Below are 14,837 nucleotides of genomic sequence, written 5' to 3' on the forward strand. Positions count from 1 at the left end.
TTCTTTTTTCTCCTTCTGCTTCTGCTTCTTCCTCCTCTTCTTCCACCGACGAGATTAATTCGCGTACTCGAGCGCTCATCGGTGGCGTCCTCGAAATTATAAACGCACGCGTTACCTTCTCGTGTCTTGGTACAACGAGTAAACAACGGAGCTTACTTCTTTTCCTGATGCATTTGTACCCAGGACATCTCGGCGTGAAGAAACAGACGATCACGAGCAAGACGACGACGATGGCCAACGCTGTCACCACGATGATGATGATTCGGCCCCAGGGGCCAAAACTGTCATCGTTCACCATTCACTGGAAACGTACGTTCAAGGTTACTACACGATGATCCTGGTGCGCGAGCAAACGCGATCCACGATTATTCGCGGTTTATCTATATTTCTATTTTTCTTTATCTTTTCCCGAATAGATATCGCGTTAACGACGGGAAGGAGATTATTCCAGGCCATTTGTCAGGCCGACGGTTTGCGAGCGAAGAAAATTAGTCGTGTCCACAGGTCGCGCCTCGCGTCGTGTCCCGTACATCTGTCGCGCAGTTCTCGCGAGTCGGAGGGACGCGAAAAATAAGCCACGTTAACGCGCGCAGAAAACACTCGTGCTCCTCGTGCTCCTTCCTATCCGGCAAAAACGGAAGGGGACTCGTAACGCGGACAAATACGTCCAGACCAATGCCACCGATCTTTTTCCCATTTTTACCATTTTTTCCTCTTTACCCGCCCCACCCGCGTCGTCCTTCGCGATCCAGACCGAGCACCTGTTGGAAGAAGCGTAGATAGAGTGCAGCGAGGAAACGGCATATGGCTGATACCAGCCGAATCGACCTTTATCTCCTGTCACTGTTTCGGCCGAGCAACGCGCGGTCTTATCTGCGATCCACGTTTTCCCCCTTCCCGGTTGTACCTTCGACCTACCTGTCGCGTCGCAGCCCAAACGCGAGCAAAACGAAACGAAACGAAAATGGAAGCAAAACGCGACGTTCCTGCCAAATTTCTCGACAACCGACAAACCACAACGACCGCGATCCGCGTATTCCGGAGAACGATACTCACTCGGCCAGCAGACTGTCCCATGACGAGAGGAAGTTCACGATACCGCGGAATCGGCTGACATTCGCGAGCTATCGTGCAGTCGACGGTCGTGGAGAGGACGATTGATCGACGCGCGCGTCCTTCGCAGGCCAAAGCGACGACTTGGTGCGCGATCGTCAACTACCGGTGAACGACAAACGAGCTGCATAGAACGAGGAACGAGTAACGTGCTATCTACGTGCCCCTCTCCAGCTTCGACTCTGCCTAGTCCGCCGGTAGCTGGCGGTACGCGACTTACGTTAATACGTTTAAAACGTCGATTATCCCGACCGATCGACGAGCCATCGATCCCGCTCGGCTACTCGCATTATCATCGAAATGTTGCAAATCCACGGGCCCCGTTCCAGATTTCGATTTCGAGCGAACAGCGCGACGATCGGCTGGATCCGCAAAGATCAGTCGATTCCAATTCGATACCGGATTTATGTAAAACCGTGAGGCGATCGTGCGCGGATAAGTCGGGAGACACTCGGCAGATTCGTGAAACCGGTCTACTCTCTTGCAATTCTCTAAATAAGACGAAACGACTCCATTGTAGAAAGTAATAAAAGAAGTTGGTCGTTGGTTGGTATTTTACCGTACTGAACCGTTATGCGCGGCCAGACCTGAATGTTCGACGAGGAAACTGTGGGTTACGACTGATAACGCTATCGCCAGCTTGTTCAACCTTCTCTGTCAACGTATGACAGAGCATGGACAATGTCGCCGTGCACGCTTCTTTCGGCGCGAAAATTCGCGTTTGACCGGCAAGTATCCGCCATCGTGGCGTTACACTTTAATCGTAATTAAAAGCAACGCGGAGCAACTCGCCGGATATATTAATCTATTCGTGACGCGTATCGTAACGGGGCGACCGTCGAATAATCGGATCGTTTACATAGGTGTCGCCCCCTCGCGACGATTTACAAATTACTTTCGATGATAATGAACCGGCCTTATGCCCGGTCAAACACCTCCGCAGCGGGAAAGAAAGGTCCGCAGGTATGTAGCTTAATTAAATTGCAACTTGTTCGCGCTGCGCGATCACCAAGTTTTATTACGCATACTCGTTGCTCTATTTCATTTTCCTCGGCATTGAATCGCGGTTATCTACATATAGAGAGTTGAGAAGCATCTGAAAGGATGGAGGATTTTCGTTAGCAGGAATCTTGATTCCTTCGTTCCGATTAAATTTCAAAAGTGTAACAAACCGTAGTCTTGCAACGACCATGCCAGGTATGTTGCAGGCCAATAGCGATTTTTGGGTCTCCGGGACGTTCCCTATTGGGTGGCTGTCAAGAAGTCGTGCTACGGGTTTTGCGTTACAAGAAAATATCCTCTGTAATATCCTCTGTGAAAAGGCTCAGTCTTAAACGTGGTACAATACTGAGGGCATTATTGTAATCCGTAAGGACACATACATTAGTGGCGGCATCATTCTCACCCTCGCCTATAGATGCATTCCTACTTGAAGGAGGTTCGAGGACTTTCTCGCAAGTCCTGGGTAAAAACCTTCCTTTTCCTATACATAGAATTTCCCAACATTCCAATAGCATCCACGTCTAAGGCAGGGTCTGCTAGGTAGCCTTATCGATGAGTCCACTGGCAGGCCCAGGACGAAACGCATCCCTTCCTTTGTCCTTTCGTCCCTTCTAGCACCACCGCCACACCCAGGACACCTGCTGACCACACGACAACAATCAGAAGGGGGGACGAACCCCCACACGTTCTTTTATATTTGCTTTCGCTGACAATAAACTTTATACATTTCGTTGCTATTACTATACGGATGGTTCCCTACGCATTTTTAATAAAGGCTGCAATTTCGTTCGAGAAATTGCAACAAATTTTTGCATCCAGTCGTAAGATGATTCTTCTCACGCGTATCAACGGCACGAGCTGTTCTCGCGTTTTCAGAAAAATTCCCTTTCCCTTGACACTGCGACCGGCAAACCGGTCCAAATGCCACTGCTAACGAAATTAATATCGTTTCTCGTTAGGATTGAAATTGTACACGCTCGTATATACTACGTTTAGACGCGTTTGGATTACCAGTGACGAAAATCGTTGTAAAATTTCATAATCGGCGCAGCGATGAGAGGCAAAAAGCTTGGCAGCCACGCGCTCGGATGAAAAAACCCGTTTGGTGTTACGAGCACACGCATACCAGCTTCAATTTCGCTATTCCTCAATGAAACATACCGATCCGTTGGCACGTTATGCAACAGTGTTGCGTAAAATCCATCCCGGTTCTCCGAGAAGATCGCACTTTGCTCCTCGCCGGACAAAGCACAGGCCGATCACGATGGCAGTCGGTGAAACGGTGGTTAAACGGCTCCGTCGAACGCGAGGAAGGAAATCGAGATTTCCAGCTGTCATTGGAAATAACGCTAATCGGCGAACCAAGTTTCACTTTTGTTGCTCGATCGAGCGAACGCGTAATTTCCGTCCTTTTCCTGCTAGACCCTCCAGCGGACCCCGAGCAACTCCGGACGTTCGAGTGCACCAAAATGGATTATATTAAATAAAGAAGTATTACGTGCCGAGAAATTGCTGCCACCTCACGTGATACGGTAATTTCCCGTGAAACTTTTACATAATTTTACGCAACGCGATGGCGTCGCTCAAGGTCTCGCCGACTGGGTTCAAATCCGAAGACGCAACCAAGCCATTGTAATCGTGACACGCTGATGATTCGTGAAATAAATCCGTTCTCCATATTCCTCGTGCCTTCTCTACGTCTACGTAGACCTAAAGCTATCATTTCGGATGCTGCACCGTTTGTTCCAAGTTCAAGATCGAGGAACTCCCGGTAGACCTCTGTCTGGTCCATATGCTAGCGAAGGAATTGCGGAACTTTTGGGAAGAAGCGTGGAACTCTGGACGAGAAACGGCACGTCGTGGAGTCACGTCCGCGGGGTCCGAAACAGGAAGGAGGAGAAGGCAACGAGGAAATGGAGAGAGAGTTCATCCCCGATCCATGAGTGACCTCGATCCCCGATCCAACGTCTCCTTTCACTCGAGCACTTCTTTCCAGAGCTCTTTCTCGCACCGGCGCTGCCGAGGAACGCGATTGCATTCTATCGAGCATCGTGCCTTAGTCCGCCGGAGTAGGCCGGCACGACATTACCGGTCAGGCCGACATTTAGATTTCACTTTCGCGTAAGTGGCATCGGACGCGTGTCTAGTCTGAGAACGTTCTCGCGGCCGTGGAGATCCGGTGAGTCCATCGACCGTCCGATCCAGATCGATCGCCAGTGCGTCAGGGATACGAGATTCCTCGACTTCTGTCCGCGAAATCCGACTTCGTGTCCGGAATTTCCACGCGTCCGTTTCTAACGTCCGGTATCGCATTTGCTTCCTCGTAGAAACGGAAAGGCGAAGAGAGTACACAGCTGGGATCCTTTACCTGCAAATTGACACGGGCCATTTTAGTACGAGCGAACTGACAAGGTAGTACATGTACGTATGCGTGCACGGGAGATCCGTTAGATGAAAAGATGCTGAAGGACGTGTCGGTGAAGCTGTGCATCCTGCTGCTTCTTTACGAACGTGAGTGACGATTCCTCCGAGTCGTAAGTATAACGCGTCCTTCGCCTAGTTCCATCGCAAACTCTGCCCCCGTGTCGCAAAGATCCTCGATCATAGTCCGCCCAGCGGAAAGAGGCTCCTGCATCTTACGTAAAACCCGTGTTATCGTGACGACCATGATAGCGAGCAATGGCGGTCAACGTCGGAGGTGGACGTCGCGAGAAAATCCGATGGAATGACGTTTGCTAATCGTTTCAGACGCGACGGGCTTCGTTATCCCGGAAGAGCTGCCCACCATACTTTCGCTGATCTACTCCAATATTCCGCCGATAAAGAAAGGTAAAGGAATTGCGTCACGGCTCCACCGTGTCGATCTTTTCCCAAATATGCCAACTCTGCGTCCAGTTGCTTTTATCGCGTCACGCTAATAGCACTTTCACTGGTCACGAGTGTCTGGCTCTTTCCAAGCGATCGAACCACGCTTCGAATCGTGGAAACCTGCTTCGCTCAAGTTCTTTTCTTACCCTCGTTCCTCGCGACAGGTACCGACTCGAGGATCGGCGTGGGTTTCCGGCTCGGCGAGCATGCGGATTTTCAGGTACTGTTAGAGCTGGGACCGCAAACGGACACCGATCCTATCGGCAATGCCGAGTCCAAGAGACGTCGAGACGTGAGTACCTATCGGGACAATTGTCTCTGGCAAATTTAGTAAATTTATACCGTGTCGATGCGTTGGAACAGGCGATGCTGAGCGCGGCTATGCGAGGAGAGCTTGGGCCGCTGGCCCAAGCCGTGGCCAGGTATCAGATGGAACGCAAACTGCAGAAGGAGCTGGAGAGATTGGAGAAGACGGGGGAGAAGCTGAAGACGGTGGCCAAGCCTGCAAATGACGATAAGAAGGTAAATTTTCCCGAGGACTTGGTAATTGGGGAGACTTGCGAGTGCCGTCATTTTTCTTTCAGACTGTAGCCAGCGAATGGTTGACAAAGTGGAGCGAAGAAATGGTAAATTCGACTGAGGATCGGGGGGCCCTGGAAGACGTGTCAGGTGAGAAGAACGCGACCGAGTGGAAGGATAATGGGATTATACAGAGGATAGGGCGACCCCCGAAAACAAATGGCGGAAAAAATACTGTTTCCGATTTGAAGGAATTGTATAAATCGAAAGGCAACGTAAAGAACGAATGAGTTGGTCGGGATATGTAAGTTGTGAGTGTCCTTAAAATTTGTTAGATCGTCGAATCAGTAGGTACGGGTGAAAGTGACGATCTACGGCAAAAATAAAAATTGATTAACCATGTGCCAAAGGACATTACGCGTAATTGTCGATTGTAGAGAAAGTGACGGAAAAAGTCACGGTTCGCCGTGAAATCTTATATATACCGTGGAGGATTGGCGAGAAATGACTTCTATTGTACAAACACGGATATAAACAGTGCCTTATTAAAAGAATTTTAATTTTAACGCAACGATATTTTCTTGTAGATTTAGTCCTAGGGTAATAACGCGTTATATTTAAAACAGGGTTAGGATCTATCATATATGAAATTAATATTGTTCGAAAGAATTTATAAAATTGTATTAAATACAGTATGAAAATTTTGTACCTTTTCTTTCTCTCTCTCTCTCTCTATTCTTTTTCCATTTGTACTTTTTCTTTCTCTTCTCTGTTTCTTACGGCTATATCGAGACTTTCTATATTCCTTGTTTATTTTCTCCATTTCGTTAGTCGTTAAGGAAAGTAGTGGGAGTATTTTCCTTTTATAGGTTATGTAATTCGTATCCACGTTTCGCGGTAACGCAGCTGCCGTATCTTGGGAAAATTTGATTTTATCGACGGTGGATAACGAACAAACCAGAACTGTAATGCCATTTTAAAAGTACACGTTTAGTTTCGTCTCCTTACCGCTACATAACATGGCGGAAGACATTTCAATGGTGCCCATGTGAAAGAGTTGCGGTGACGTGTCTCCTATTTTCCAGTTTTCCGGCAGTGGTTTTACAAAATGAATGCTTTTAAACGCGATAAGAAGGAGGAAGAAGATGGTAATCATAAATAAATATCGTTCCATTCATATTATCATAAGTTTATGTTTTTAATTGAAATTAAACAGATCGGTATTATTCTTGTGACAGTTCCTTGTAAACAGATTTAAACGACTGCTCGTCGTGGAAGATAATTTTTCTCCGATGAATTCTTTTATTTCACGTAACTTGATTTTTATTCTTTTCAATTATCGATTTATATATGTCGTTCGGCAGAGTAATACGTGCACGATGAACTTCATTGGGCACTTGCTTATGTGATTCTTATGTTAATAGGTGGCGGAAACCCTTTCCAAAATCTTGAAAAAACGACCGTTCTTCAGGAAGCTCGTACATTCAACGACACCCCTGTTAATCCAAGAAAATGTGCGCACATTCTTACGAAAATTTTGTACCTATTGAATCAAGGAGAACAATTGGGTACAATGGAAGCAACGGAAGCATTTTTTGCCATGACCAAGTTGTTTCAGTCTCGAGACGTTGTCCTGAGAAGGTTGGTCTATCTAGGCATCAAAGAATTGAGTTCTTTGGCAGAAGATGTGATCATAGTCACTTCGAGTCTAACAAAGGATATGACTGGAAAAGAAGATTCTTATAGAGCTGCAGCTATAAGAGCATTATGTACTATTACCGATGCTGGAATGCTAGCAGGTATTGAACGTTATATGAAACAAGCTATCGTGGATCGCTCTTCTGCTGTTTCCAGTGCTGCTTTAGTCTCTTCTTTACACTTGACCAATGTGTCTGGAGATGTTGCACGTAGATGGGCAAATGAAGCTCAAGAGGCATTAAATTCTAATAATGTAATGGTTCAGTACCATGCTCTTGGTGTTTTATACGAAGCACGCAAGACAGATAAGCATGCTGTAATTAAGTTAATTGCTAAGCATTTGAGAACATGTCCAAAAAGTCCTTATGTAGGATGTTTGTTAATTAGAATATCGCGTAAACTATTAGATGGAAGCGACAAAGGAGGAGAATTGCTGAAATTTATTGAATGTTGTTTACGTCATAAGTCAGAGATGGTGGTGTACGAGGCAGCACATGCCTTGCTCAATCTTGGAAGAAATTGCACAACGGAAATAGCACCTGCTATTAGCGTTCTTCAATTATTCTGTGGATCTCAGAAACCAGCTCTGAGATTTGCCGCTGTCCGAACCTTGAATAAAGTTGCCATATCTGATCCTGCTACTGTTACTGCGTGCAATTTAGATTTAGAAAATCTAATCACCGACTCGAACAGATCTATTGCCACACTGGCGATTACAACCTTATTAAAAACTGGAGCAGAAAGTTCGGTAGATCGATTAATGAAGCAAATTGCTACGTTCGTATCGGAAATTTCCGATGAATTTAAAGTTGTAGTTGTACAAGCTATAAGGTAATATTACTATTGTAGTTTAGTAGTAGTTTTGCGTAAATTCAAACAAAAATAAGATTTTACAGTTTTTCTTTAATCCTCCTATTAGGGCTCTGTGTCAGAAGTTCCCTCGGAAACACGCAGTTCTGATGAATTTCCTTTCTGCTATGCTAAGAGACGAAGGAGGTCTAGAGTACAAGGCAGCAATCGCAGATACGATAATAGCTGTTATGGAAGTAAATGCTGAAGCAAAGGAAGCAGGTTTAGCACATTTGTGCGAATTCATCGAAGATTGCGAGCATATTTCGCTTGCAGTTCGCATTCTTCACTTACTCGGCCAGGAGGGACCGACTTCGAAACAACCATCCCGATATATTCGTTTCATCTACAATCGCGTGATTTTAGAAAGCGCTAGTGTTCGTGCTGCAGCAGTTACTGCGTTAGCACGTTTCGCCGCAGCATGTCCACCGTTGTTACCAAATGTGCTGGTTCTCTTATCCCGTTGTCAGTTGGATTCGGACGATGAAGTCCGTGATCGTGCAGCTTACTATTGCACTATTTTACAGCAACAAAATGAACCAACCGTTTTACCTTTAGTACAGCCTCCTCTCCTCTCGGTTCCTAGCTTAGAACGAGCATTACGAAATTATATGCAAACAACAATGGAGGAACCATTCGACATCTCACAGGTAACTAATCAGAGTTGTAAAATTTCAAAATTTCAATAGTATATTATTTTAGTCGTATAAATTTAACGAATTAATTCGTTCACTTTTATGTCTTTCATATAGATTCCACCAGCGCAAACAGCCGAAGAACCAACACAAATAGAAATACATAGTACCGTGAAACAACAACCACGATTAACACGAGAAGAAAGCTTTATGGAAAAATTATCACAAATACCATATTTAGCAATATTCATTGGCGATTCTTCGTTACTTAAATCTTCGCCTGTCTTTGAATTAACAGAATCGGAAACAGAATATAATGTTAAGTGTATTAAGCATACGTTCACGAAAGTTCTTGTTTTGCAATTCGACTGCATAAATACTCTGTCCGATCAGTTACTTCAGAATGTGAGAGTAGCTGTCGAACCACCGGAAGGGTAATTACGCCGCAAAATGCTTCTTTAAACTATCGTATTTTCCAAAAGGTAATATACTTTTCGTATTTTTAGTTATACAATTACGTTGGAAACGTCATGCCAGCGTCTACCGTACAACGAATTAGGTACAATATATACAGTATTAACATATCCGGATGATGTTCATGCTAGCGTTGCTACTATGCCTACAACCTTACGGTTTACGGCTCGTGAATGCGATCCTGTGACAGGTGTCCCGGATGCTGATCAAGGATACAACGATGAATATATGGTGCACATACTTCTTACGTTCTTTAAATTTTTTACTTTAATCCTTTCCATCGATATACCAAAACTTCAATTTTCACAGACTTCTATTTCTGAAAATTCTATTTACTCTTGTGTGATAAGTTATGACACTGGTTCGCTAAAGAAAGAAACTTTGTAAATTAAAAAAATATATATATGTATGATTTTCAGTTAGAGGATCTAGAAGTGACTTTGGCTGATCAAGTTCGAGGAATTGGAAATAGAGGATTAGATTTCGGTGTTGCATGGGATGCTGGCGTTGAGAAAGGATATACCAAATTGGAAGAAACTTTTGCTTTAGGCCCATCAGTGACCAGTTTAGAAGGGGCAATACAAAGTCTCACGGGATTTTTAGGCTTGGATGCTGTAGATCGAACCAGTCGAGTTCAGGCTGGCGCTGCTTCGCATAATTTATTACTTAGCGGCATTTTCAGAGGAGGAAAAGAAGTTCTTGCTCGTGCAAGATTAGCGTTATCAGACAGTCAAGTAACGATGCAACTATCTGTTCTATGCCCAGATCCAGATGTCGCCGAATTAATTATTTCTTCTGTAGGATAAACTATTGTTATTAAATCAATTATACACGTATCATATATCGAAGGATTCCTCCCATGAAAATCGGTATCCTATACTAAGAACTTTTTATTTTTAATATTATGAGAATAATGTTATGAGAATAGTTACAAAATGGGACTTTTTGTTCAATCCCTATTTCTATGTAATACTTTGTACATATAATTATAAAACGATTCTCTAAATAACATTCTTAATATTTTTATTTGAAACACTAATATGCAACACCTTCTTTCTTGTATTAAATTTAAGCCAATATCAAATTTAATTTATAAAAAGACATTAATTTTTTAAAATCATTACAAATGTTTCAAAAAGTTATCGATGTTAGCATTTCTTTAGTGCAGCACTTTCTTCATGCTATTATTAGCATTTCAAAGGAAGGACATAGAAAAGTTGCTCCTACTTTATCGGCTGACTGCTTTACAATTCGTAGTATAGCATTATTTGGCTTCCTCTTGAAAATGGCTGCCGTGTTGGACGAAGTTGGTAAATCTGCCGAGAAATTAGTAAACGAGGAAAAAGACGTAATTGTCGATGAAGAAGATGAAGCTGGTGCAGTAGAAGCATCGAAGGAGAAAAAAAAGAAGAAAAAGAAGAAGAAGGCTGGTATGTTACCTTCCGTATTATTAGGTGTATAATCGGTTACGCAAGTTTAGTAGGGATTATCATGTGTCTTGTCGTAGTTTCGATTTTCCGTTTCTGAAAACGATGCGTGCGTACGCATGCAACAACATTTAATCTTTCATGATATTATTTTATATTATCATTCCACCTGTTGTGAAATTGTTTTGTATTTATTTAATACACTGCTAATTCATGGATGACATAAATTATTACTGAACATGTCCATAAGCAGCGGAACGTGGAAGTCATCTTTGCACCTGCATTTCCTCGTGCTATCATCTCCTTCACGGAAGAAGTTTGCCTTGCGGAAAATTTGTTAATTTCATGATATATTTAAGTATTCCACGCGTGTAAAAACATTTCGCGTGTTAAATTTTGCGGTATTAGCGAACAAGTTTTATGTATCGGAATTTACGTGCTTAATATCTTAGGACTTTCATAATTTCCACATAAATATTTTTTAGGAGCTGGTAAAGCAAGTGCAGATGTCCCAGAAGGAGAGGAAGACAAAGTAAAAGTTGCTAATGCTGTAGATGAAGGTATTTTTTTTATACTTTTTTGAGAGAATTATTTATACATATGATATTCGATACACGTCGTATTATAGAAGGTGACGTGGAAGGAACCGAAAATGATGCAGAAACTGAAGATGCTAAGAAGAAAAAGAAAAAACGTAAACCACGTGGGAAAGCTGGTGGTCCAAAGCAACAAACAGATCCTCCGACTGTTCCAGTGTCGAAATTGTTTCCAGATGGAAACTTTCCAGTAGGACAAATAATGGAACATCCTCCTGCTGCAGGAGTAGATGAAAGAACAGCTAAAAATCGTTTTTCAAGCGAGGAAGCACGTGCTTTTGATAGAATGCATAATGATATTTATAACGAAGCGAGGCAAGCAGCTGAAGCTCACAGACAAACAAGAAAGCATATTATGAAATGGGTATGTAATGGTTGGGAAGTAATTAGAAAACAGAGAAGAGTAAAATAATTTGTATAAAAATTTGATTGGGTTAGGTAAAAACTGGAATGACAATGATAGAAATTTGCAACGAGTTAGAAGATACAGCTAGAAAATTGATAGGAGAAGATGGACTAAAGGCTGGATTGGCATTTCCAACTGGCTGTTCCAGAAATCATTGCGCGGCTCATTATACTCCAAACGCCGGAGATCCAACCGTTTTGGAGTACAACGATGTTACTAAGATAGATTTTGGTACGCACATCAACGGTCGAATCATCGATTGTGCATTTACATTGATATTCAATCCGAAATACGACAAACTCGTCGAAGCGGTTCGTGACGCTACAAACACTGGGATTAAAGCCGCTGGTATTGACGTTCAACTATGCGATGTTGGTGCCGCGATTCAAGAAGTCATCGAGTCGTACGAAGTCGAATTAGATGGCAAAACTTATCCGGTATGTTTATTACTTGTTCATTATTTGCTGATTTTTTATAGGTAATTACTAATAATTGTCGATTAATATATAGGTAAAATCCATAAGAAATCTCAACGGTCATTCAATTGCTCCGTACCGTATCCATGCTGGGAAAACCGTACCGATAGTTAAAGGTGGCGAAGCTACCAGAATGGAAGAGAATGAATTTTATGCAATCGAGACTTTTGGATCTACTGGAAGGGGAATCGTTCACGATGATTTAGACTGTTCTCATTACATGAAAAGTTTCGATGCCGGTTTCGTCCCGTTAAGATTACAAAGTAGTAAATCCCTACTTAACGTTATCAACAAGCATTTCGGTAAACATGAACTTATCAATATGTTTCGATGCTAAATTTATCAATTTGAAAAATAACGAACGAAACGATGTTTATTCGTTACAGGTACTTTGGCATTTTGCAAACGATGGTTAGATCGTGTAGGTTGCACGAAATATCAAATGGCTTTGAAGGATTTATGCGATAAAGGTGCAGTAGAGGCGTACCCACCTTTAGTCGACGTCAAGGGATGTTACACTGCTCAATTCGAGCATACTCTCGTTCTACGTCCAACATGTAAAGAAGTTATTTCTCGCGGAGATGACTACTAAAATGACTACTGTTCTTGAATCGCGTTACATGTATTCGTTATATCCTCTATCTGAAAATGTACAAGCTGATTTATGCAAAATCACATTGACGATAAATGTTATTATTAATAACGCGATTATTTAATTATACATGATCTATTGATATTTTATTCATTGTTTTCCCATTCGGTCGGTAGAGACAGCATAATCGTGACAGAACGAAGCGTTCATTAATACGTAAAATAATATTAAAAATACGAAAGACACATATTTTTTTATTTTATTTTTTAATATTGGGTCGTGGATAAGGTAAAAAGGTTTTTACGAATCGTTGTATAATCGAGGTTGTATCATTAGCGTAACCAATATTTGTTTTGTTCGTTTTCTAACAGGTTTGTCGTTGCTTTGCCGTAGATTAATGAAAATGGAAAACGTGTGTCATTGGCATTGAATAAAATATATTTAATATTTTAATTGCTCCAATGTGATAATAGTCTTAAATATTACGATTGGTTTGCACAAGTCAGAAGTTAGTGCAGCTGACGCGTAACATTAGAGTTTATGTTTGCGTTTGCATAACACGTCAACTTATTAACGAGTCTTTTTATTGTTTCGTAGAATTTTACATTACGATTATTTACGGAATATCACGATTACTTTCCTTATATTTCCAAAACGATAGAAGATATTGTTATTAATAGAAAATTTGCTAAATTCGAATTAACGATGATCACGTTCCTATAATACGTTGAATCAAACAGTATAGTGCAACAATATATATTTCATTCCTTTCCTGAACTATAAATACTGAAGTTTAATAAACGCTACTATACCAATCTATCGGATGTCTCATTTAACCGTTAGTAGTTATTAGAGGTGTACAATGGTCCCAGGGTATCGATTCTACTATTCCGTCTATCGTGACAAAACTGTCAATACTATGTTATTCAGGTCTAGTCTTGGTATAAATTCAGGCACGATAATAAGCTAACGTCGGACACTTACATTTTGCACATATTCGTTTAAATTCTCCTCTATGCTATTCACGACTGGTCTCTCTTAATTATTCTAATGGTATTTTTGTCCTTACAAGAGGGAAGAGGGGGCGGGGGGGCTCTGAAAAACTCGAGCACGTAACAAAATATGAAATCGACTCGACGATCAAGTAAGCTATCTTTTCTTCTCAAGGCGCACTGCGAAGGCCTGTTTGTTGCGAATCTCGATACTATAATCCTTTTCGGATAACTAGACAACGACGAAGAAGTAACGAGGACGCAGTGGATTATACCGCGTCGTTATTCATGACCCTAACTCGTTATAGTTTTTGCTACATCGTTCGAATCGGCAACCCCTAGACTTAGCGTTTGAAAAGGCCTTGTTCGAACACGCATGCGAATATAAATTGTTTCAAATACGCGTCGCTTCCACGGACATCGTGGGAAACAGCGATTACAGCTAGACTATCTAACGAGACTAACGTCGCTTAAAAGACGAATCGAATCGTCCGATGTGCGCATCTGCGCTCTCTGAGAACTTTGGAAGAGTAAGGCAATTATCTACTTTTAACACGAAAGGCGCACAAGTGACGAAGCGTATCGCGATTAAATATTACTTCGAATCAATAAATCTATCGATAGACACGATCTATTCTTTTTCCTTTTTGTTCCATTTTTCGGTTCCTTTTTCTCTCATCGCATTTTTGTAACACATCGTTTAACGCATGGCGGATCAGAACGCTGTACCTCTAACGACGAATCGTACAATCTTTGCTTCGTAACGAATTCTCAGCAGATTAGACGTATATGTACAGGATGAAGTTTGAAAATGTGAGGAAAATCCGCGTCGCGACGCAACGTTTCAATCGTTGCTCTCCCGCACGACGTACATACTCATCGAGTTTCACGATCGACCTTTCCTTCTGCGTTCTCTCTTTCACGCCATTTCATTGCGAATCCGTGCGCGGTCTCAGTTTCGCTCTCGCCGTTACCAAAAGATTGCTCGGTGCTTCCGTCGTTGGCTGCGACTGTTCCAGCTAAAACAGAGACCTCCATTACCGACTGTGACTCATCTTATTCGCGAGCAATGGCGAGAAAACGTCGGATAAGCGGAATAAAAAGAAGAGATGAAAGAAAGAAAAGAGAGAAACACCAACTGCCATCTCGATATGCTTCGCCCTCTGCTCGATAGCCCTTTGTAGAGCGGT

General features: G+C 42.4%; 5 protein-coding genes across 9 annotated transcripts in view; 3 read left to right on the top strand and 2 right to left on the bottom strand.

The window, feature by feature from the left end:
* Syt20 (synaptotagmin 20) overlaps positions 1-1,691 on the bottom strand; it is a 6,208-nt gene extending 4,517 nt beyond the window's left edge. Inside the window, exons 1-2 of one of the 2 annotated variants that reach the window (XM_017899190.1) lie at positions 1,673-1,691; positions 157-301 (exon numbers count right to left, since the gene is read on the bottom strand). In XM_017899190.1, coding sequence (XP_017754679.1) covers positions 157-298 — 142 coding nt within the window. In that variant the 5' untranslated portion in view covers positions 299-301; positions 1,673-1,691. The other variant, XM_017899189.1, reaches the window with a different exon arrangement.
* Positions 1,692-3,842: 2,151 nt separating this feature from the next.
* Positions 3,843-5,935, top strand: snsl (snustorr snarlik). 3 transcript variants are annotated; one of them, XM_017899132.1, is made up of 6 exons: positions 3,843-4,331; positions 4,443-4,626; positions 4,864-4,944; positions 5,148-5,275; positions 5,347-5,505; positions 5,568-5,935. In XM_017899132.1, the coding sequence occupies exons 2-6, from the start codon at positions 4,575-4,577 to the stop codon at positions 5,790-5,792; spliced, it is 645 nt and encodes a 214-aa protein (XP_017754621.1). In that variant the 5' UTR covers positions 3,843-4,331; positions 4,443-4,574; the 3' UTR covers positions 5,793-5,935. The 3 variants fall into 3 exon arrangements, with proteins under 3 accessions (XP_017754621.1, XP_017754620.1, XP_017754622.1); XM_017899133.1 differs by having other exon boundaries at positions 4,263-4,294; XM_017899131.1 differs by having other exon boundaries at positions 3,843-4,626.
* A 575-nt stretch (positions 5,936-6,510) lies between these two features.
* On the top strand, positions 6,511-10,011 carry gammaCOP (coat protein (coatomer) gamma). Of its 2 annotated transcripts, XM_017899117.1 has the most exons (7): positions 6,615-6,650; positions 6,741-6,813; positions 6,927-8,031; positions 8,120-8,699; positions 8,802-9,118; positions 9,191-9,389; positions 9,578-10,011. In XM_017899117.1, the coding sequence occupies exons 1-7, from the start codon at positions 6,615-6,617 to the stop codon at positions 9,962-9,964; spliced, it is 2,697 nt and encodes an 898-aa protein (XP_017754606.1). In that variant the 3' UTR covers positions 9,965-10,011. The 2 variants fall into 2 exon arrangements, with proteins under 2 accessions (XP_017754607.1, XP_017754606.1); XM_017899118.1 differs by lacking the exon at positions 6,741-6,813 and having other exon boundaries at positions 6,511-6,650; positions 9,578-9,964.
* A 414-nt stretch (positions 10,012-10,425) lies between these two features.
* und (methionyl aminopeptidase und) lies at positions 10,426-12,736 on the top strand. Its single transcript, XM_017899171.1, has 6 exons — positions 10,426-10,588; positions 11,071-11,145; positions 11,214-11,545; positions 11,620-12,024; positions 12,098-12,365; positions 12,450-12,736. Exons 1-6 carry the CDS (start codon positions 10,444-10,446, stop codon positions 12,653-12,655), a joined length of 1,431 nt encoding a protein of 476 aa, XP_017754660.1. The 5' UTR covers positions 10,426-10,443; the 3' UTR covers positions 12,656-12,736.
* Positions 12,737-13,923: 1,187 nt separating this feature from the next.
* Positions 13,924-14,837, bottom strand: part of LOC108546886 (uncharacterized) — a 32,397-nt gene continuing 31,483 nt past the window's right edge. Inside the window, exons 6-7 of the mRNA XM_017899172.1 lie at positions 14,787-14,837; positions 13,924-14,666 (exon numbers count right to left, since the gene is read on the bottom strand). The exon at positions 14,787-14,837 is cut by the window's right edge and continues 6 nt beyond it. Of these exons, the coding sequence (XP_017754661.1) occupies positions 14,577-14,666; positions 14,787-14,837 (141 nt within the window). The 3' untranslated portion in view covers positions 13,924-14,576. The remainder of the gene's footprint in view (positions 14,667-14,786) is intronic.

Source organism: Eufriesea mexicana, unplaced genomic scaffold (assembly GCF_001483705.2).
Source record: "Eufriesea mexicana isolate 0111107269 unplaced genomic scaffold, ASM148370v2 scaffold793, whole genome shotgun sequence".
In the NCBI taxonomy this organism is placed as follows: Eukaryota; Metazoa; Arthropoda; class Insecta; order Hymenoptera; family Apidae; genus Eufriesea; species Eufriesea mexicana.

Bases quoted from the DNA above. Each gene is read 5' to 3' on its own strand.
- snsl (XM_017899131.1), top strand. From the start codon at position 4,575: ATGCTGAAGGACGTGTCGGTGAAGCTGTGCATCCTGCTGCTTCTTTAC. The intron at 4,627-4,863 runs GTGAGTGACGAT...TAATCGTTTCAG, and splicing joins CCTGCTGCTTCTTTACGAAC to ACGCGACGGGCTTCGTTATC. The intron at 4,945-5,147 runs GTAAAGGAATTG...TCCTCGCGACAG, and splicing joins TATTCCGCCGATAAAGAAAG to GTACCGACTCGAGGATCGGC.
- gammaCOP (XM_017899117.1), top strand. From the start codon at position 6,615: ATGCTTTTAAACGCGATAAGAAGGAGGAAGAAGATG. The intron at 8,700-8,801 runs GTAACTAATCAG...TCTTTCATATAG, and splicing joins AACCATTCGACATCTCACAG to ATTCCACCAGCGCAAACAGC. The intron at 9,390-9,577 runs GTGCACATACTT...TATGATTTTCAG, and splicing joins GATACAACGATGAATATATG to TTAGAGGATCTAGAAGTGAC.
- und (XM_017899171.1), top strand. From the start codon at position 10,444: ATGGCTGCCGTGTTGGACGAAGTTGGTAAATCTGCCGAGAAATTAGTA. The intron at 12,025-12,097 runs GTATGTTTATTA...ATTAATATATAG, and splicing joins TAGATGGCAAAACTTATCCG to GTAAAATCCATAAGAAATCT. The intron at 12,366-12,449 runs GTAAACATGAAC...TATTCGTTACAG, and splicing joins CGTTATCAACAAGCATTTCG to GTACTTTGGCATTTTGCAAA.